Source organism: Pocillopora verrucosa, chromosome 1 (genome assembly GCF_036669915.1).
Source record: "Pocillopora verrucosa isolate sample1 chromosome 1, ASM3666991v2, whole genome shotgun sequence".
Lineage (NCBI taxonomy): Eukaryota > Metazoa > Cnidaria > Anthozoa > Scleractinia > Pocilloporidae > Pocillopora > Pocillopora verrucosa.
In genome coordinates this window covers 32,038,932-32,062,080 of record NC_089312.1, presented here as the reverse complement: position 1 = coordinate 32,062,080, position 23,149 = coordinate 32,038,932, and the positions used below count along the sequence as shown (strand labels likewise).

At 39.2% G+C, this 23,149-nt stretch overlaps 1 protein-coding gene and 1 long non-coding RNA gene across 2 annotated transcripts; both read right to left on the bottom strand.

Moving 5' to 3' along the window:
- Positions 1-3,216: 3,216 nt before the first annotated feature.
- On the bottom strand, positions 3,217-3,959 carry LOC136283829 (uncharacterized). The gene is made up of 2 exons (XR_010718931.1): positions 3,702-3,959; positions 3,217-3,478 (listed from the first exon to the last, which is right to left on the bottom strand). It is a non-coding gene; the product is annotated as an uncharacterized lncRNA (long non-coding RNA).
- A 2,622-nt stretch (positions 3,960-6,581) lies between these two features.
- On the bottom strand, positions 6,582-22,642 carry LOC131775982 (myb-like protein A). Its single transcript, XM_059092109.2, has 21 exons — positions 22,322-22,642; positions 21,271-21,323; positions 20,376-20,807; positions 20,128-20,190; positions 19,227-19,328; positions 18,515-18,593; positions 17,721-17,802; positions 17,031-17,117; positions 16,696-16,765; positions 16,404-16,562; positions 16,164-16,231; positions 15,371-15,444; positions 14,750-14,853; positions 14,228-14,322; positions 13,826-13,920; positions 12,821-12,906; positions 11,940-12,035; positions 11,599-11,628; positions 10,294-10,602; positions 9,556-9,732; positions 6,582-8,962 (listed from the first exon to the last, which is right to left on the bottom strand). The coding sequence occupies exons 1-21, from the start codon at positions 22,524-22,526 to the stop codon at positions 6,779-6,781; spliced, it is 4,650 nt and encodes a 1,549-aa protein (XP_058948092.2). The 5' UTR covers positions 22,527-22,642; the 3' UTR covers positions 6,582-6,778.
- Positions 22,643-23,149: the final 507 nt, after the last annotated feature.

Genomic DNA, 23,149 nt, shown 5'->3' with positions numbered 1-23,149 from the left:
CATTTCACGTCGCTGTAATCTGTAAAAAAACTTTCCTTTAAAACTTTTTCCTTATCAAAAGAAAAACAACAAGTGCTGAACACAAATAACGGCCGGCGCGATGGCGCCTAAATCGACTGGTGCCCAGATCTCTTATGGGTGTGAGATCGAGTAAGGTGCTTTGGTAGACTAGGGACAAAAAAAATCAGGGGCCACCGTAATAGAGTACAATAATAAAACTGGCCGTTAAAGTTGCTGGAAGAAAGAACCACTCAGGAACAGGGAGAAATATCAATACCTCTATTATTCATTACCTTTCAATAAGAAAACGGGGTACGGCCTAGGCAATTTGCCCGCTTTGTTCGAGGGTTGGCTGGTACTTTCTTTCGCTATCTACCGATGTTTGTGAAAATGATTCGTGGCTGAAATACGGCGTTTCGTATGGGCCTAGAGACTCATTAAATACCTTTAAGGAAAATTTTATCAAACCTTTTAAGCATCTCGCTCAAACTGCGCCGTCTAAAAAATTCAAGGTGTGCGCAGTCCGGCCATCTGTAGCTAGAGGATTCCAAATCTGTGGTCACAAGTTACATTAATACATAAAGACATTTAAAAACGAATTTTGACTAAGTGAAGATATTCAAAATGGGCAAAACGTGGTTTTGAGCAAATTTTTTTTTACAGAGTGCATTAATTTACACACTTTTCAGTTGCTTTCCGTAATACACATTCTATTACATTTCGGAACTCCACTTGTATCCAATACATACCCCAATTTTATTTTACCTTTTTTTAGATTGGTAGCCCTATACACAGTTTTCATCGCTAGCGGCTTTCCGCGGGAAAGTGAAGATATTTCAAATTTGAAAAACGTGGTTTTGATCAAAACTGTACTTCAGATGCTTTTCTGTAAAGCACATTCTATTTCATTTCGGAACTCCACTAGTATCCTTTGCAAACCCCAATTTTTTCACATATTTTTTAGATTGACAGCCCTATACACAGCCTTCATCGCTAGTGGCTTTCTGCGAGAAGCATTTTTTCACGTCTTTTTTTAACATCTGTACGTGCGCTTAAAACAAGGTATTCCAACGGGGCTATATGGAACAAGTTCCACGAACCCTTCAGTTTGTTACTCGGGGACTCGATCTTACCTCGTACCTCGAAATTGGTATTTCGCTCAAATTACAAATACCTGCTAAATCAATTTGTCCAATGATTACGATTTCTTTGCGCTGGGAATTTATCTGAGTGTACATTGCAGAGGAAGGTATTGCTCAGGCGGGAGGGGGGGGGGTTTGGGAAGGCTTCAGGAACTTTTGATAAAAGAGGGGAGAGCGTCCAAACTTTGACACTGAAACACAGAATTTACTTAATCTTTAACTCTCGGTTAACCCACCACCTCCACCCTCCCAAATAAATGAAACAGAAGGAGGTATTTGAGTAATAAAGTGTGATCCTATCTTTGCAAGAATTTTTTTGTGTCAGTGAAGAAGAAGAAAAAATCCCGCTGCTCCGATGAGGCCGAGGATTTAGACCCCCTTATTCTTCCTATGGAGCGTTACGTATAGTCGACTCAAATAGTAAAACCAGCATAATAGTAATAGACAACGATAAAAAAAAAGAAAGAAAGAAAAAAAAAAAACGCGTTAGAATTATGCCAAGAAAGTTGTGCAGGGCAGTATTCAGGGATGAACTGATTATTCATTAAACAAGTATTATTTGCCAGCTGATCTTTTAAGACTCAATATCATTTGGGCACTTATCACGCAACGATCAAATTCAAAAGATAGCACGTTCAATAAAATTCAAGGAGAAAACTTAGAAAAAATGAAATATTTCAGTGAACTCTTTACATTACCGAAATTTATTTACCCCTTCGTTGATGTAATTAAAATTTGATGCGAGCGTCTAAAATTCCAATAAAGAGGAGCGTATTAGCTGTTTTAATAAACATAATTGCGTGTGTAAAAAAGCAGACGCTTTGAACACGCAACCGATTTAAATGGTTAAATGATATACAGCAGAAATGGAAACGCTGAAGTACAGACCATGTAACTATAACAAAAATTTTCATATCGTGAAGAAATTATTGTGAGAACAATTCCCATTGTTTGGCAACAACAATAAGGCACGTGCCGCGATTATTCTCCTGAATTCATGTAATTTTCACGTGAAGTTCGGAGCATAAATTCCTTGTAATTACTTGCGTCGTGGAGTGACATTTTCTTTAAGTCAGCAGCAATGAAAAACCCAATATCCATCATCGCAGGTGGGGCTAATGAAGACATTTTAAAACAATATATTCCGCAAGACGTACATTTCTGACAGTTCATTCTGTTTTACACAGGAAAACTGAAAAACGTGAGTTAGCTTCAAAGAATCAATTAAGACACTTAAAGGTAAAGAAAATTGCGTCAATCCAATGAATAGCCAAACCGCTGTTTGAGAAATAGAGAAAAAAGTTGCTAGCTTTGAGAGCCAGAACACATGTTAGCTTCAAGTTGTATGCCACTTTATTTATTTCGAAAAGATAAATTACCGCCGGTTCTATTTTGTAAAATACAACAAAAGTGTCGTCAAGGCTGAAAGTACCTCGTAATTGTTTTGTTTAATATACGCAAATTACCCATCTTGTGTTGTCGCGTGCCCACCGCCCACGTGTTTTACACGTGGTTTAATGCAAAACTGTTCGTAACAGGTGGACGCGAGATTCATTTCATGAATGCTCTTTTTTAATGAATCTCTGAAATAAATAACTTTACAAAGTTCTTCATCGTCGCGTATTTCAAAATTTGAATGTAATATTAGCGAATGCATGATTAATAAATTTTTACTGATAATTAAGTGTGCTCTTTCCCACGCTTGGCTTTCGTTTAAGTTGGTAGACCCAAATTTAATGTCACGCTTTACGATTTCCGTTCCAACAACAACGCTTTGACATGGCCGATTGTCCGTTTAAAATGCAAATGCTTGTTATGGTTGGGAATTTCGTAACCGCATGCCAACTCGACTAGCGTATTTGCGCTGGACAACAGATATATAAATTAAGTACAAACGCGTTTCAGCCAATTAGGGGAATACCCTAATACGTGTTGGTTTTGGCGATACTAAATTTATACCTGATAGCTGCCTCTCATTTATTCCTTACGTACATTCTCAGCTTTTTTCGAACTTTCCTGTGCACATACTCAAAGCTCAAGATTGCAGAGGGTTAAATAATTACACCCTGATAAGACCGGTTTTATCATTTTACTATTTCTCAATATTTAGACCAAGGGGGCCTATGAATTGTAACTTATCGGTTATATACATTAAATCTTTAAACCAGAGTAGCATCAAATCATGTCTGAAGAATCTTCTGTTGACATCAACTTTACTCACGATCGCAACTATTATGTGATAAATTTAATTTTTTTAGTTTTTCTTGAATTCCATGCCCGCATTACAGCACCAGGAGCCAAGACGTACACAGCGATAGCACAGTTATGGTGGCTTGCTGTTTAATATAAATGTAAAAAAGGTAATTCTAAGGATCTCTTATTTCTGCTGTTAGGACTGTGGTGTAAAGTTTAGCGGGGTTAAACGGGTTCATATATAAAGATGTCTGCATTAAAGTATCTCAGTGTTGATCCGTTCCTCTCGTGAAGAAAAGTTATCTTAATTCTATTAAATATATCCTGTTCGATATATTCAGCAACTGTGCAAATTACGCCAGTTACCTTTTTTTAGACTCGTCACAACAGAAGATATCGCCATTAACTCATGAGGAAATGCGGAGGTAAGCAGGATCCTTGTTGTCTGGTGAAGAAAAGTTGTCTAAATTCTATCATCCTGTTCAATATGTTCAGCAGCTGTGCAAAATTACGCCAGTCACCTTTTTTAGACTCGTCACAATTGAAGACATCGCCATTAACTTATGAGGAAATGCGGGGGTAAGCGGGGTCCTTGTTGTTTATTTCCCAAAATTATAACCCGTTACGGTCTTCCATTTTGTTTTGATAACTCGGTGGGAGCTGGTGAGACGTCAGTTATGACTCCTATGTGAATACACCGTGAGGACCTGGGAGAAATCCCAGGAACTGAGAAAGACTGCGTGGGTGGCAGTAGTCGGATGACGTTATGAGCCGAGACAAAGGACTGATAAAAATAAAATATATGACCATCGTGAAAGAGGCTAATGCTCATCGCGGTAATAAGTAATGATAAACTGTGGTTTATCAGAGCCTCTTCGCCGTTACCTACAACAAGGCATCCGCGCAGTCTTTAAGTCCGACACGACACTTAGATCGCATTTAGGGCGACCAGAGGAACCCTGTCAATCCAGCTAGACAGGACAGCGCGGTTTACAGGATTCCCTGTGAATGCGGCAAAATCTACATTAGTGAAATGAGAAGATCTATGCAAGAGAAGATGAAAGAACACAAGCGGCAAATATGTTTAGCCCGTACATAGACATCCACCGTTTCTGAGCTCGCCAACCGGCCACCGCCCGCTTTGGAATAAAGTTAAGTTTATTGATCGAGACTCGCACTGGTACATGCACCCGAGAGTCAAGGAAGCTATCCACATAAGACAAATATATGACCATATATGTAATAAAGTGTTCTTAGTCTCTCTCTTCTTCAATTTTCACACCTCGGTGGTTTCACACACTTCTCGCGCGCCACATAGCCTTGAAAGTAACTCTGTTGCTGAGTAGATTTGGGAAAATCAATCATCGATGCACTCGACTTTGGTGAAAAAGCAGTGTCTGTGTCAAAACGGACGTTTTTGGTTTAAAATGATTGGGCCATGAAAGTTTTCAAGAGTCTCCTAAGTACATGTAGCCGCGAATGTGGCCTGCAATGCAGTTGCGTATTAGACGAGGGCACATAATTTATTTGCGTCCACAAACAGAGACTTAAAATCATACATTTAGAACTGCTACTCGCCCGACATCATTAAAATAAAGCTATCTTTGCAAAAAAAAAAAAACAAACAAAAAAAAAACAACACGACACGTGTCACCCACGCCAAAGCAGAATGGTGACGATAGATCATTGGTGCTAAAGAAACTGTGGTGCTGCGTCGGTGGAAGAACATAGTAACAGGGTAATTTGTTATTGTCAACCGAGTTGATAGCGTAAATGGAATTAGCCACAGTAAAGAGCTTCAAAACTGACGTTTCCAGCGTTTGCCCTTCGTCATCGCTCTGAAGAAGGGCTAACGCTCGAACTTTCAGCCTCGAAACTCTTTATGGTGACCAATTAACGTTATCAACTCAGCTGGTAGTGCCAAATATGACAACAGTTCGCAAACAGCAGGGAAAAGAAGGGATTTTTAAGTTATGTATATCTTTTTCTTAAAAAGAAAAATACTATGACTTTACGGTAGCGTATCGAGTGGTATATCAATCACTCGGATCGCTGCCTCGGGGTATGTATCTCGCTCCAAGCATATCACAGCATAAGGGTATGCTTTTACCAATCAGAGCGTAAAGGACTTATTTTTCTTGCCAATTATGCCTCGGAATTAGCTAAGGTGCTGCAAAATGTTGTAATGTAATCAACCCAACACTGACGCGCACAAGTTAAGATATAAACAAAGGAATTGTGAGCTCATCTACCCAGTTTAATATTTTATTTCCTTCATGAGGACCTTGTCGCTTTGATCTTTCGAGACTAGAGAAATTGGCAGAGAATTCTTCTGCCATTTAAAAGTTAGAACGTGTATTGTGTAGTTTCTTCTCTTACAACACATACACCGTCAGTTAAGGCCTAACAAAATTATCACTGGAGCTTTTGGTTTGAGGGGCTAGTTTTGCCAACTGTGGGAAAAATTACGCGAAGCATTTGCTTAAGGCGTATTTGACAAGGATAATCTTGCTTTTACCTTGTGGTTTCTCTTTTGGTGAAGACTGAAAAGATCAGCAATTTTTATTTAATTTCTACTTCGAATACCATGTTGCATATCGGTTTCTTTACTTTTAGAAAGTTCTCCCTGATCTCGTGTCATTAGTTCGAATTTTTTAGTTGTTGCCGTGACACTGACATTCAAAATCTGCCCAAAAATTTAACAACTAAACTTTTCCTGGCAGAATAATCAAGTAAATGTAGTTACGATGTCATAAACAGTAGAATTCAATTCTACCTTAAAAGTAGAGAATTTTACCATTTGAATCAGCGAACTGTTTCTAACAGAAGAAAAGAAATGATATTTTCAGTAATTGTCGTGACGTTGAAGACTGGCCTAACGCTGACGGCAAACAGGTAACGGCTAATTGATGTTTCACGTTTGCCGTCGTTCTTGCACTGAAGAACGTATTTCTGAGCATAAAGAGAATCGATGGACTGTCAGTGAAAATCGTGTCTTTTTCAAGTTATTTTGCCATAACACTCCCTTGGATGAATCCATTTAAGGAAAAATAGTTAAAGGTTTCGTCGACTCATTTCATTGTGGAAATTTCCAAGTTTCAAAATTCGACATGTGTGCGGTTTTTACCCTATTATGCAACTTTTTGTGTTTCTTTCGGCAGTCACCGGAAAGGTGTAAACAATCCTACCAAAACAAGACTTTGCCCAAGTAATAAATTATTCTTCTTCTTTAAGCACAACCGTAAATTACCAACATCTCGTGTTTTATTTTTTGCAAAATTATATTGTTTATTGTTTACAAAGAACAACGAATAGATATTTCTCAAAGCAACATTTAAAAGGTGTTAAACAGTTTCAGTCTAAAGGTCCGCGTGGAGGGTCAGAAAGCTGATCAAAATCTATAATAGTCGACAAAACTAGGTTGAACATCAGTTTAGCATATTCTACTCTGTATCGACGTCAGTGTCTCCAGAATCATTAACTCTCGGGAGCATTGCTCTCCAGCGAGCTCCCCCAGTTCTTTTGAGCATCGCATTCCCTTTCGATGACGATATGCTTGTATTGTTGTTCTGCGGTCTGGTGACATCACTTACATCTTGTTCCGATACTTCCTCAACTTGGCGTACTCTTTCGTTGATGTCGCCTTGAAACGAAGGCCCAGTTTCATTCGTATTGTGATCGATTGAGTTTCCATGATCATCCCAGATAATTTCATCGGCGTTATTAGCTACATTTCCTGTGGTAGAAGAGGACGCGCCGGCCTGGACGCTTGATACTGATAGAGAATCTTTCGGAGTTTGGGGCACCATATTCCGTAAAGAGGATCGGCGCGTGTTCGGTGCTGGACGAAATTCCCTAACGTTGCGGATTTCCTTGCCGGGTACATAATCGGACTCGTCTTCGTCATCGTCATCATCCTCTGAAGGCGAAGAATACGAATCCGAACTGAGGACAATTTTTTTCTTTTTGGCTTCGCACTCTTGATTGGAATATCGTTTTACAGGGGTAATCTTTCTTTTATTTTGATGCGTGTTACAAGGTCTATTCTTGGCAGTAGACAATGATAACGATCGAGTCGACTCTTGAAGTGATAGCAACTGAGAAGCTGCAACGACCACATCCTTCGACCGGGACGTTTCCTTGTGCGGCTGAGTGGGTGGGACATTCTTCTTTATAGCAAATCCTTGTCCCAATGAGACCATCTGTTGGCCCGGAGTCGAAAACGACGCCGAAGAGGCCATTCTCACTGCAGCAAGGCCACGTTGTTTACGCCTAAAGGTCAGTATTTTAGGTTTTGTGCTCTGGATCCCCCCTCTGGGAGGAGGATGCCTCTCAGCGAAAACAGGTCCAATTTGAGAAGAACGATTAACTGGAATTCTCGAAAGGAGAGCTGGCCAACAGAATAAAGAGTTGAATCGCGAAGATAGCATTCTGTACTCGTAGGAATTTCGATATGAAGTGTTATTTAAAGGAATGACTGTTTCAGTCTGTTGTCTATTGCTCTGAACAGGTCCGTTGGTCACAACACCGGTTGTGGATGATCCGTTTCCTTGTTCGTTAACTGTCGCCGTTGGTGTAACGACTCTCATTGGTGAAGGACTAGGATTTTCACTTGACAGTGTTTCTTTTTTCCCATTACGATTAAAGCGACTTTGCGCTGCCGCTGTTTCAGTACCCTTTAATAGCTTAGCCTCGTGGCCAACTGATATAGAGGATTCGTTATTCAATTCTGACACATTGTTCCCTTCTTTATCGAGTGGATTTTCAAGTGATACATCGCGATTGTTCGCGATTTTACCGCCCAAACTGCCCTCGTTATCATCAGTTTTGTTCACTAAATTAGAACGATTCGGTTGATTTGCAACCGTAACCTCGTTTCCACACCCAGATGTCCCACTTGACTCCTCGTTCCCATGACTACCGGATTTGTTTAATGAAGAAGACTGCCCAAAAGTTGATGAGACTGTACTGCTAACTCTGGGAACTGTTTTTAGCATGGCGGCGATTTTCTGCAAATGAGGGCGGAGCAGTTGAAGGGACTTGTACGTTTTTAGCGTTGTGTAGCACGGGGGAAGAGGAGGAATCGCCGGTGCACGCCTGCGCGCAGCCTGGCTTGCTAGAACAGCAGAACCGGCTGCAGGTGGTTTATTTAAAGCTCCCACTCGATCCGAGCCAGAATGGGCATTTTCACTTGGTCCGGGTGCCTCTTTATTGGTCCTGGTATCTGGAATTTCTTTGCGAAGAGATGATTCCGTATCTGTATTATCAAGTTCAAGGGTATCGCTAATTTCGCTGTGTTTTTCCTTATTAACTCGTGATTCAGTGTCGGTAGATTGTTCAGCCTCTTCGTGATTTTTTGCCACTAATGAGGTTTGTTTGTCTAATGTAGAGATATGCAAGTCAGGATTGAGAGTTTCATTGCCAACGGTTTCCCTTTGAGCCTCCATTCTTTCAACACCACCGCACGTTTGTCCCTGAGGCTGTTCTTCATTTGAATTAACTTCCTTGCTCTCCACAGAGGCGCCAGTGTTAGGGCCAACACTGGTGCTTGTCGATGATACGGAGGATGGAGTCGTGCCGGTCTGCTGAATAGCTTTTAGGACTGTGGCAATGTCGATACTGAACGCCTAGGAACGTTAAAGGAAAAGCTGATGTTACACGATAATATTTTTCCATAATAACATTGGAAAAATTGGCTTGCAGGCCAAACTGTCACAAACAAAAATATTACAAATTACTTTTTTAAAAGTATATTTTATGTTATCATTATCCTCCGTCGTTTGAAACTTTAACAGTCCGACGCAGTTTTCGGCTGAACAGGCATTTCTACCGTTATAAAAATACGTGTGTAAGAGCGACATGTCTTCTCATTGTGATACACTGGCATATTCCTATGGCTACCCTTGTTTTTCTTTATCCGTGAGGCAACAAGTGGTAAGAAAATCTACAACAAAACAACCATGTGTCGAAGTTGCGGAGATTGACCCTTCTACTACCAAAAATCGAATAAACGCTATCAAAATTGGTGCAATACTCTTTACTTGAGAGTTTTGTCTATTCTCATTACCTGTAAACTAGACAATGATTCTGTAGGGAGAAGTTACAAGCTCATCTCGACTGGAAATTAAAAGGGTTGAGCGTGAAAAGCGAAAGTAAGGTTTACTTAACTTTTTCAGAAAGTGAACCTTATCTGTTTATTTCTAGTACAATGTCTGCATACCTGCAGAAGAAGCGAGAATGGCCCTAACGAGCCGGATACCGCCACCTGCTTCTCTCCGCCACTGCTTATCGTGTGACGTTGCTCTTTTTTCTCGGCAACTTGCTTCCGTTTGGACAGCTGTTTGTCGCGCATAAGAACACGGTGATGAGGTTGCTGAACTCGGTTTCTGTTTCCACCCTGTAGGGAAGCAAAACATAGGACAAGAACAAAAATTGTGAGGGGCTACTGTACTTATCATTTAGCCTTCCACAGATGCAAAATGGGAAGAACGGGAAACAAGTCTCCTTGTGTAATATCCTGCAACGTTCCTCTGTGGGAAAACATATAGAATAACGACCTCCCGAACAGGTAGGAGGGTTACATCGGCTAAGTCTTACGGTTACTGCCGCACCCAGTCGTGGGTTTCTGTAACAGGACACGACTTGCAGTATGGGCATTCCTCTTGGAAGGTAAATGAAAGTGTGTCAACGTTTCCTTTACAACAACTGCTACATAATTCCCTGTCCAAGATGCAGCGTGTTTCTATTAAATTTGCATAGGAGAAGTGTATGTTTTAGCAAGGTATCACCCCTAATTGATAACTTCGTCTTTTTTTTCCAAGTGTTTGGAGGTAATGCTTGGAGAGGTAACTAAATTATAAAGAAATGTATGCCGACTAGAAGCGACAATTGCTAATCTGATACTGAGAATTAAGGCAGAAAAACTATTCAAAACTGGATAAGGACACTGAGAACCAACCGCTTTCCTTGTGCGCGGGAACTTATCCTCTTCACTGCCAGTATTCGCCTCTTTTTGCCCTTCTTTACATTCCTTTCCAGGTCTTTCTTCCTGAACCTTCATTCTCTCTGCCTCAATTTGGTCGCCACCACCATTAATGGTGGCCTTTTGAGCTCTTTTACGTTCTTTTTCAGCTTTTTCTTCCTCAGCTCTGATTCTTTCTGCTTCTCGTCTCTCCGCTCGTTTTCTCTCTCTGAATTTTCTCTGAGTCGCTCTTCTCATCGCACGAGCCTCTTCAATGGGACGTGGCGCACGTCCTTTGCGTTTCCTCTACATGCAGATGAAATTATGGTAGTGTTTACGTGAATACCACCAACATCACTATTCAACCTTCCCATACCCTAACCGTTAATCTGAACATCGTTAAGATCCGGGTGACCTAAAATGCTTCTGCTCGCAATTCAATCAATCAGCAAGGTTGTTTTTTTTATTTCCCGAGACTTTTCTCCGAAATGTCAATTTGAATCCAATAAAAATTCATTGCCTTTTCCTTGCCTTCGAAGATTCCCCCCTACCATTACTTGTACAATGGCAACCTTACTCATAAACTGGTAATCTTTCCTGAGGTCATGCAAGAAGAGTGTTGACGGTCACGGCAACAAGTGTTCGACGAAACAAGGCGGTCGAAAGTCTGGGCATATACGAACATTAGGACGCGCAAGTGTCCTACGAAGCGGCCCGACATAGCGCGTCCACACTGTACAACCCCACAAATTATGATGTCATGGCAATTTTAAACTGTACTTTTGACGAAGCTCAAGGCAAAATGGTGAACCAAAAGAATAACCGTGAATAAACAACTTTGTCTAAAAAAAATGGCCAAGTTTTGTTTCCAATTCCTTTTATTTCCTTTTGCAGACTTCGATGCACATTTCAAATTAATTTCCTAAATATTGCATGGCAGAGGGTTGTTTCTTGCATTTTCCTTTATAACTTTGAGCGAGAAATTGGCGCAAGACTGGACAAAATTGACGCATATACGCATGCCTTGTATTTTACCGCTGTGTAAAAAATTGAAATCTTTGAGGAAGCCCGAATTGTGACATGGCTGTATGGCTAATGACAGTTACTTGCTATTCGTTCGTTGATCTCCTTATTTTTAAGGAAGCATTCTTGGCCGAAATTTCGAATTTTCTCGTCGATTTCTTGTTCGACTTGATGGTTTGGAATTGGTACCCTGCAACTTTCGGGAAAACCTATCCTCCCCTCCTGAGGGACTGCTTACAGGGACACTGAAAAGATTAAACAAGACTTAATCGCACTTACCACAACAGGGATATCTGGAATGTCAAGATCCTGAAAGTAAAAAAAAAAAATAAATAAAATAAAAGCCAGTTAAACACTGATAAACAAAAACTCCCCGAACCACCAACAATCAAGAACACGAACAGGTGGCCAAGAGCAACGCCTTTCAATAGAAGCGGCATTGATAACGGCATATGTGCTTTGTGAATGAGTATTCGCTGTATACCTTACTACAAAATTAATAAATTTGTCTTGTAACTTCTGTATTGGCTTTTCTTACCTCTTGTTTGATTAATTTCAGAAAATATTCGCAACTTCACAAGTAGAAGGCAGTAAAAAGATAGAAGTCATTCAACGCTTACCTCAGGTTCAAGTTCCGGTCTTTCTTGTCTTCTTCCAGTGAAGTTGGCTACCAGTTCTCTTCTCTTGCGAAGTGTATTTTGACGATAGTGTAACGACTGCAAGGAATAACAAAAAATCCTTTCAATGAGCGATTTTATTCGAACTACCACACCTCTGATGACAGCGATACACAAATTCTCCTCAAGTCGCAAGTTTTTTTTTTTAAAGTAACGGCAGCTTACAGTCAACTTACTCACGACATTTTAGGTATTTTGTGATGAGTGTAACCTTGGAATGCTCTCTCCTACATAACTGCGCAGTGTACTTGATTTATAAAACACGCGCCAGTCTCCCAGTAAATTCTGAACGAGGCTAACAACCAACCGCGACCTGGCCACTCGATTTTTTATTGTGATATTGACTTTCATGGTCAACCGTTGAGATAACCTTGGTATTTATGTTAAAAGCACTCTAAAGAAGGTTTGCCATGTTGGTGACCACCTGATGAATCTTGGAGTACACTGTTAAAGTCTGTTTCATCTTTTTCCTTTCAACACGTGCTCATCTCAAATGCAAAGAGTATACAACAACTGAGGGAATACGGTTCAGTTGTAAACATTGCAGAAATAAACCCTTTCTCTGGGCTCGTGCGGTCAGGGAAGGAAACACTGCGTGGCGCCGAACTCTGAAGGATCAAACTCTGATAGTCTAGACTCTAAGGGACCAAACTCCGGCTGAGGGACCAAACTCTGAGGGACCAAACAGTGAGGGACCAACTATTTGGTCAACGCGGAGTAACTGAAGGATCCAGCAAGTGAGATCTGCCTACAATTACTAATCCTTCATTTACATCCGCTGTAGAAGATGTTTATTAACTTGGTAACGAGAGAAAGTAACTCACATCATCCTTGCAGATCACAATCCATCGGCGCCAACATTGATTATCAGTTCGATTACCCATGGCACGTGCAATTTTAGACCAATTTCCTGCAAACAATTCAAACATCTGATTAGTTGTAATCAGGGACGGGGATTGTCAATTGGAATGTCCGAAAGCATTTGTTTGTGGAAGCAGCAATGACAAGCCTGTTTTGTGGGAATGAGCCACCGACCAACAAATGAGGGTTGTGGTTGTCAGAGCAACGGCTTTGTAATCGCTCTTTCGCTTATTTCTACCAAAGGAGAGCCTAACGCAGACTGAGTAGTTATCTTGTGTAAGTGCGCTGTTTAACCGCTTTTTCAGTCTGGGTTGGAGTCCTGGCCGGTAATTTGTGTTGTGTTTTGGAATAGGCGTACCACTTTCCACTCAGGAGTAACAAATGGATACTTGTAAACTGTCACGAGAAAGCGACAAAAAGCTGTGGGGAAGGGAAGGGGTGGTAACCTGAGATTGACGAACATTTCCGTGCGTTGGCAGAGTTAGCAGGTAATTCTTTTTTGTACGGATGAGTGCACCAGAGAAGGAAAGAGGATAGGAGAAAAAGAAGACACGTTTTTTTTTCACTAGTCGGTCGACCAACCTCACTCTTGTGCTTCCCAGAGGAGGGAGAAAAGGAACGCCTGATCGCAAGTTAAGTCGGCAGTGAAGAAAATAATTTAACTGACAGCTCAGAGGTGTCCTGACTCAACATTATTATTGCAGCTCTCCACTAAAACTGGCCTCTTTCTCAGCGCCGAATGAGAACAACGAAATTTTATCTTCCGTGTTAGTTCGCTTTAACATACAGTAACAGCTCTTTACGCCAAAAACAAAAATTGCAGTTAAGTTAAAAATATTGACCATTCTGTAGGCTTGAAAGTAGCCTGAGTTCATCCAATCTAAAAAGAACAGCAGAACGGGACATAAGGTAACGGAAAGCAGTTATGTAGTAAAGACAATCTTCTCACACAATTTAAGTACACAAACCTTTGCCAAATTTGTTCACATTTTCCAAAAGGTCTTTGTCCTGCTCTTTGGTCCAAGGTCCTTTCTCTATTTTGGGATCCAAAGCATTTACCCATCTACAAATAACGATGATTTTTTCAGTATAAGCAAAGAAAGAAACCGACACAACTACCTACATACGTTAGACTGTCTCGTACATCGTACATAACTCTTTCTTTTCCCTCTTTTATTCCCGTTGGTGGATGGCTGAGAGAGAGGGGGGATTAGTAGGCCGAAGTTTTACTTCGCATCAGCCATTTGGAGGGAGGGAGACTGGGTTGCCTGACGACACCAAACAATTGCTAATGAGAAGAAGACTTCTTAAAAAAAAGCCGTGAATGGTCAAGGCTTTCTTCCTATAAAGATTGAAACTTAGTGACACACCTTTCTCGACACTGAGGACCTGATCTTCCAGGAACCATATCAGAAAGTTTACTCCAGTTACACGGCCCATACTTGTCAATAGCCTTCTTCAGAAGCTAAAAACCCAAGACAAATAAAAAATTGTCAATTATTCCACAGGGTTAAAACGTAAAGGAGGAGAAGAGGAGAAATTCTGACCCAGTACTTGTTTCATTCTAAATAAAAATAAAAGAATCTTGGCTTGAAAGTTAAGACATAAGGGAACAACGCTTATTTATTTTTGATCCTTTCATGAACAAAGGAGAAAAATAACCTTGCAGCTTTTTGGGCCCAAATTATTTCCAAGTTTCAAAGCAAGACGTTCAATAAGCAAACTATTTAAAGCACGAAGCCAAAACCATTCACTAACAAAAACAGAGACAGAGAAAATTTTCATGAACTTTCTTTTTCCCTTCAATTGTAAAAGCCCCCAGTTATTATCAATTTTTTTCACCACACACCACAATACGTTAGCATCTTAAAGGGAAGACTAAAACACTTAACCTCGTCTTCATGTTTTTCCCATTTTCCTTTCCTCACCATCTGCAGTGTTTGTGTGTAACGGTGTAAGCACTGGTCTCCATGGCGACCTTCTAAGAAACTGGCCACTGCCAAGGTGAAAGCCAAGGATTAAAAAGAAACAGAAAAGGATGGCATAACCTGGAAAAGCACTTTCAACCTTTGACCTCAAAGAGTGACCAGCATCTCATTTCTCCTTACAATATCATGCCCCGAGTAAAATATTACAGATACGATAACGGATACGATAACGAATTCTCCATGTCAGCACCTTAGGAAATGTACAGAGAACAGTATGGAGAATATACATACTGATGTTCAGGTGTAAAGGGTTAAGAGACTGATTAGCTTGTACATGCTTCATGTTCACAACCCAGGAAAATTTTCCACATGAATACCACCCATCCCTAGAGAATTTCAGTGCATTAGCCCTCCACCCCACCTTACCCCAGCCGGGAATTTCAAAAAACATTTCTAGGGAGTATGAGTACTTTCAAGAAGAGAACCATTAAAAGATGTGAACAGGTGATCAAAAAAGAGAACACCATTAAAAAAAAAAAAAAAAGAAATTGAGAATGTGCAAACAAATATGTTTTCCTTTCCTACCTCTTGGCCAGTTTCCAAGGCCGACAATACGTACAACCTCAAGCAACTGCTGGTCATCTTCTGGGCTCCACTTACTAGATAAAGCCAAGGGAAAAAAAGAAAAAAGAAAACAAAAAAGTGCAAACAAAAACATAAAAAAGATGAACAAACACCTTGCATTAAATTGTTTCAATCGGAAAACATTTGCACCCTTTTATAGGTGTTTGGTTTGAAAACCAGAACCGATTTGGACAGCTCTGTCTTATACTATTTCTAAATGAATTTTGAAACCTTTTCCTTTCCCTCCTTAAAATTCCCCATTCCCTTTCTTTTGGTGGAGACAGAACTTTTCCTGGTGGGCCTGAGAACTGGCTTTGTGATTTGAAGTTTCCTACACTTCCTCAACAGATTCTAACATTATGACCGCACTGCAATTATCATTAAATCACTTGTGTTGGAGTCATATGGAGGATCAGAAGTAGATGCAGAGCCTTGAGTTACAAATTTGGTGTCTTCATGTGGATCACTCTGTAATACAGTGCATGGTTTCAACCCATTGACTGTAGTCTTTAAAACCTGAAGGAATGTTATCTTTAGTCACAAAGTCAAGTGATACTGACTTCTACCCAGGCTGTCAAAATGACTGTTGCCGTTACTAACAACAGTCCTCTCAAGCTCTATCCTCCCTTTGACAATCCGACAACACTATCAGAGAATAGGAACCTAATTATTCAATGGACCTCAGATAAGGAACCAAATGTTCCTTGTAGCATATGCAGTGCATGTGATTCTTTAAATGTAAGCAGTCTTTCACCTCTTTAGAAGATTCTTGTTAAGGCTTCTCTGATAACGCTCATAACAATGAATAGGTGTGCGCTTGGTCTGAAAACAAACAGAAACAAATGATATATCATTAGCATCAACTACCTTCTCTTTGATTTTCAACTAAGGTTAGAAAAGCTGTTAGTATATTGTACAGAGAGAATGTTTCCATCTTAAGCACAAAATGTGTAGGCTTGAAGAAAGGAACAGCTTGTAAAATAGTTTTTTGTACCTGCAGTTTTTGAGCAATAATATCCCAGGTATTTTGGGGGTCTTTTGCCAGTTTTATTAACTTCTTGTCTTCTTCTTTAGTCCATGCTGTTCTGTTGACATCAGGATGTCCAAAGTTGCACCACTGCAAACGGCACTCAAGGCCTGATCGCTTTGGAAGCTAGTAAAAAATATATTTTTCAATGTGTTTCTTTTCACATGTTCCTAATAGTGTCAGGCTTTTAGGGTGAGGTAAACATACAAAACAAAACATATATATTATCCAACCACATATTTCAGTTTAAAGAACTTACATATTTGCTGCTTAATTTGTCCCAGTCGATATCCTCTAGATCTCGTTCCAGTGTTTCCTTTCCTAAATTTCTAAAATGTAACCAAAAAGCTCTTAGGAAACTGCTTGAAATAAGGTATCTTCAGTTAAGATTTTTTTTTGCTTTTTCTATTTAGCATTATCATTACTTTGTTGTCATAAGTATGGACAGATGCAAACTTTCGGGGGGGGGAGGGGATATACTAGGAATTTATCACTGAGTTCAATAAGATCTAGATTTCTTAACTCTAATCTTGATGTTCCTAGGAGCACTCATGTACCAAAATGAGGAGAAATTATCAAGCTGATTACACATACCTAATCCTTACACTTTCTGCTTTGAGATCTTCAAGTTCTTTCAATTCCCTCTTAGTTTTCTCTTTCTTACCTTCCAATTTCTTGATCCTAAAGAACAAAATTAAATTACATAAAATGACCAAAGGGGAAAAATAGTAGAAATAGAAATTTGGGGACTTAACACTCTGAAATTTCTATCAACCTGGTTCCCTATTCTAAGAACTGATGTCTGGTGCAGCTGTACCTTCATATTCTTCATAATTATACTGTAACTGAGGTTTAACCTTGAAAAGTTTGAACTAAAGAGGAATTGAAATGTAACATAGACCGTCATTTATGCTTACCACAAGGAAAATCAATAAAAATCCTAAGGCAAAGTCACTTCAAATCAGAAAATTCTTATCCAGAAGAAGTAAGAGAAGAAACCAATGTTACTGAAATAAGTTGAGTTGGGTTGAAACTTCAGATCAATTCTAATTGAGCCCTTCATAGTATAGGTTTAGGGGTTGGCTGGAGAAACACAGTGACTATTTATTTACTGAATGTACAGTGTTTATGGCAAACTGTAATAATTATAGCCTCTTTGATACCTCACCAGTCAAGTTTATTTAAAACAATTATTTTGATGGGTGTTGGTCATTTCATTTTTGAGGTACCAAATATGTTCCTTAGGCCTCTTCTGGGAAATATACCAGTTCTATTTGTACTTACTTTTGCAGCACAGGGGAAAGTTTACTTTCCAAATTTTGCATTCTGACTCCCTCAGCTAGACTGTTTTGCTCCTTCAAATTCCCTTCAAATTTAAAAAACCTTACAGTGGAGATAACTGTGTTTCTCTTTCATTTTGTTAAGCTGATAACCTGGATCTGCGCTTCAACAACAAAATAAAGTTCCAAGCTACATGTCCAATATTGGCATGTCCAATACTTTGGAGATATTATCCCAGGGAAGAAAAACTTGCCTGTGTTGTTTAAAGGTTAAGAAATCATGTGTAGAAATAGGAGTAACATTACTTATTCACAGTAAAAATTATATGAAAATGGTGTCACCCTCCATACTTAAAACAAGTCAATTCTCTATGCTTCAGGTCAGACAAAGAGTGAACTTAAGAATTCTTGGATCAATGTCAGTATCTAAGAAAGTACACACCTACCCCTTCCCCAACTCTACATTAGCCTTAACTTGTTATCAGTTGACTGTTGTTGGGCTAAGGGAATGGAAGATGTGCAGTTGCTTAGATACTAGCATTGATCCGGATTCTTTGGCACTGAGTTATTAGCCCCTCTGAAAAAAAAGTACTGGCTCCTGAGAAAACATTCAGGCAAGTTTAGTGTTTTCTGTACACTGTTTGGTATTGAGTATCTCTTAAACATGGAGAAATGCTCTGATATTGAGAAAAAAAAATTATAACTTCCTTTTTTTTTCCTCTTTTTTCCCTATTTTCAGTGTGCCATTTTCAAGGATTTTACGATGGACAGTGTAGTTGAATTTAACACCTGACTTACAGCATCTGGATGGAATCTGGTAGCCTCCAACCTGAGAACTTTGCCTCTTTACCTTGGTGTCATCATTATCTGGAGGTCCCTAATAAGCATGAGGCTCAGGTGATATATCACATCTCATAATGTTTTCTAAAATACAATGCATAACTTGTAATAAAAAAAACCATGTTTAACTTAATATCTTGAATTGTTTTCACACTGGCATGCTTAAAACTACCTGACTGTACACTCAGTTAGAGTGAAGATTGAAGTTGTAATGATACTGTGAAACCATTTGTTTACTATGTGACTGCCCTATAAGTAATAATTTCTTTCATGTCTCTGAATAAGCAACAAAACTGTAGTTTCCCTAACAATCAATCTGAGTGAATGACTGCATTGTACAGTGTTTATCAATTCTAAAACTTAAGCCATTCTCCTCTGGCCTTGGACATAACTGTCAAATAATCACCTACAATTGGAGGACTCAGAGCAAGAGCGATCCCTTGATTTTTCGGCCATTTTTGAAAGTGTTCAGAAGTAGTTGATAACTACTTCTGAACACTTTCAAAAATGGCCGAAAAATCAAGGGATCGTTCTTGCTCTGAGCCTTTCAATTTGTCTTTGGACTATTTGACAACATTCAGCTTTCACTCTGTCTTTGTGGACAACAATTGTTTATTATTTTTTTAAAAAAAATTCTTAAGAATGTGTGTTAACTTTAATTATAGCTTACCAGTGAACTTGAATCTTTAAAATAAGGATTGGCAAACTTGATTAATGTATGAGGATCAGGTTTTGTGTCATCTTTGTTTGCTCTCATTTGATGCAATCCCATCTGATTCACAACAAGACAAATTTTTATGTCAGACCAACAAATGTAAACAAATGCCTTGTCTTACTCAACTGTTATCACCAACTACCCAAATGCAACGTTTTTAAATGCTCATTCAAGCAGTTTTGCATGCATATCTTTGGCTTTCTCATTCCAGCACCACCCCTGAATCACATGTTATGGTCGTAGGAATAAGGGAAACTAAAAGTCAGAGTAAACTCAAGACTGAAGCTCTCGTTAGTCAATGAAATTCTCTATATCAGGTTCTGGTTGTTTGAAGGTTAGATGGTACTATCCACTGGATAAAACTCTATCCAGTGGATAATGCAATATGTTTTGCTATCTCCTATCTGCTGGATAGCGATTTATCCATTGGATAGCGTTATCCGATCTTTCTACAACTGGACCCAGAACAACAGAAAGAGAATAAAGAACACTATGAAGAATATGCATTCTATTGTTAGGGTGTAGAGAGTTAAAAATGGCTGTTCTATTAAATGGAGGGCTTTGATTGGCTCGCATGAGACCAATCAACAATTTCCAATTAATTGTGAAAATTTCACTTTGCAAATTCCTGATATGTATACATGAAGGGGAAAAAAATGTGCTCAGGACTAAACCATGTACAAAATGTTATCATTGTATCTCCATGAGGCCAGTGAAGATAAAACTATTAATAAAAAAACATCGTAAGAAATTATTAGCGGATGCCTAAAAGATGTGAGGTAACTAAAGTTAAAAGCTATCAAAAATTGTCAAAAAACAAAAAAAGAATCCCCATTTACAGTGTATTTAACAGTACCTGCTTCTGTTTGTTCCGTTTTAGGGCGTGTTCTATTCTTTCAAGTTCATCCAATATTACCAACTGAAATGTGAAAATTAATCAAGAAATAAACAACAGGTAGAGAAGCAGGCACAAGCATTTTCAGCTGAGAGTCAATAGTAATCAGTGGGATTACACTGATTTTGGTTTACGTTGCTATAATGATTGGTAAATTTTGAGGTACCTCGCTTTAAAAAAAGAAAAAAAAGAAAAAAAAAAGACTGTACTTGATAGTCTCTGTTCAAACTCAAGCACTGTTGAATTTCACTGCTCATCCCATAATCACAGTCGAGCTCCTTGTCAGCATCATCATTGTACTGTGGACCATGCTCCTCTTGTAGCTGATGGTGATGTTGGTTCAACTCCACTGGCCAGCTATTAGCAGTATGTCCTCCTTGACTGGTATTGAGATTACAAACAGGGGGTTGAAAACATACTGGTTGTAATTCAGTCAAGATGACCTCTTCTGAAGAAAAATTATGGTTTTGAGATGTCAATGAATCAGTGTCACCTTGTGCCTGGAATGGCAACCCACTGATAAGTCCTTGATTGTCCACAGAGGTTAAGGCAAATGGTGTCCTTTCATTCAATCCTTCTTGCCCATTACAATTCTCTTCCTGAAGTACTTCTCCTTCACTGGTGAGTGTAAAACCATGTTTCTACGAGAAACATGGGTTAAATTACATCAATTTGATATTGTACTAATCATGATAATCAAACTTCAAAAAAACTTGCAAAATTTTGTTTGGTTCCCAAAACACATGGCAAATTTTTATATTTTCAACTGGTGCTCTGATTTAATGACCAACTAGTTCCCTAATCTGTGCCAAAACTTGAAGCCAAAGGCTACCAAAATTTCCACAACTTATCCTGATTTCTGCTAAAAATAAGTAATAGTGCTGATACTGCTTGTGCTCCAGAGTGGATTGCTGACAATACACCACAAAAAGAAAAAAGAGAAAAGTTTCTCTTCTAGGACCACAACAGCATGACCTCTGCTGAGGTTCAACCTAAAAGAGTTGATCTTAATTCTGGTATCCCAATTTTTCTTCTGTGGCTGTTGTACTCTGATAAGTAACATTTGCCTGTTTATGGTAATAAGAGGCAACTAAAAATACTCACTGAAGCAGAGAGAAAATTCTCTGTCTGATGTGGCAACTTGAAAGAAGTTTGATCTGTGGGATACAGGTATACATATATGTCAAAGCGGAAAACTTGTGATTTAGCTCACATAAGAAAATTAAAGGTAAAATTCAAAACACATAACACAAAATATATTAAAGTTCACACGGCAACCAGGTGGACAATCAGACATAGTTTGATGCTACTCTGGTTTGCAGATTTAATGAATGTAACCAAAGAAGTTACAATTCATAGACCCAACGTTTCGACACTCCTGTCTAGTGCCTTCATCAGGGGTGATCTAAACGCTGCAACAAGAGGTCCTTTTATATGGTCACTAATTACGATGGTGGCTTGCTTCCTGACGCCTATTTACACCTTGTCAGAAAAAAAAAAAAGGCCGCTAATTAGTGATCATATAAAAGGACCTGTTGTTGCAGTGTTTAGATCACCCCTGATGAAGGCACTAGACAGAAGTGTGGAAACGTTGGGTCTATGAATTGTAACTTCTTCGGTTACATTCATTAAATCTGCACACCAGAGTAGCAACAAACTTTGTCACATAACACAACTTTTATATCATAGATTTTGCTTCTTTCCTTTACTGTGTGGTAGCACCTAGCTAGAAATTGACTATTTGAAAAAACAAGTTATGTACGGTGTGTACCCATAATTCATTCACACCAATCTATAATCGGCAACAAAATTGTTGACACATCAACTTTTTTAATCCCCTATTTCTTTTTAGTTACTATTTACTTCAAAAAGTATTGGTGCTACTCTACATGCTGTAATTATAACTCAGCATGCTGACAAGGTGGACCTCGGTGGTGCTGTATTGTGTAATAGTTCCTACGTCACTGAAGCATTTGCAGCAATTAGCTCCACTCAAGTGAGATAGCCATGACACTTCTTGACGTAAGGGTGAATCTAGATTCAATTGGGAATGGGGAGTTCCAGAATGTTTACTACAATAAATTTATCGTCTGTTGTGCGTGGCAGTTATTTTGTCCAGCCTAGAAATTTTACCAAAACAACAAATGAAACATACGTTTCAGGCTTGCGTTTTCAGCGCAAGGTTGTTCATTTTCTTCTTCTTCCTCTTCTTCGAACTCTTCATCGTCTTCTTCATCTTCAGAAGACAACTTGTTGACTGCATCAGCTGTAACACGGAGGGCTTCGCGAATGCGCTGGATGTCATCCACAAGAAGCTCTCTTTCACTTACGTCGCCTTCATCGGGCTGAAGAGTACTCATGTCACTTTCTTTCCGAACTTTACTGGCTGCAATTTGTTGATAAAACGAAGTGAACTCTCCATCTGAACGACTGTTGGAGAAAGACACAACGACCTGGTTACGTCAAGCTGCCATATTAGAAACAACCTCACTTTCAGGGTGCAAAAGAAACGTGGGAGAGTAGTGATACGTGAGTGAGTATTGTTGTGTTGTCGCAGATTAAAGGGAAAACTAGATGAAAAATGACTATTGTGGGCTTTTTTTCTTGCTTTTTGTACTTTTTATAATTAATCACAGGGAAGAAAAATGCTTTTTTAGATTGTGCAACACGTACTGAACCTTCTCGCGGGAGTTGGTGAAGGGAGGGGGTAGGGTTAGGTTTTGTCGGGTTTTAAACCTGTTACCAGTCCTTTTGAGCTTTTAGATGTGAACGTTTGAATTAATATTTAGTGAAATTTTAGGAAATATTCATGGTTTTGCTGTAACTGAAGAAGAAGACAAGATGAAAATGTTTTCCAGTGTAGTTTTTGTTTAATATTCTGCTACCTGGAGGAAAACTGCAAAAATTGTACTCGTGAAACATAAAAATTTGCTAACCAGGAAAATTATTTCAGTATAAATGGGCCTGTTGGTCTCATTCATCC

What these genes read in the sequence shown, in the direction of transcription:
- LOC131775982 (XM_059092109.2), bottom strand. Translation starts at nt 22,526, where the DNA reads ATGAGTACTCTTCAGCCCGATGAAGGCGACGTAAGTGAAAGAGAGCTT. An exon ending in TGAAAACGCAAGCCTGAAAC is followed by an intron (nt 21,324 to 22,321) that starts GTATGTTTCATT and finishes TGTATCCCACAG; the next exon opens with ATCAAACTTCTTTCAAGTTG. An exon ending in CCAGATTCCATCCAGATGCT is followed by an intron (nt 17,803 to 18,514) that starts GTAAGTCAGGTG and finishes TTAAATTTGAAG; the next exon opens with GGAATTTGAAGGAGCAAAAC.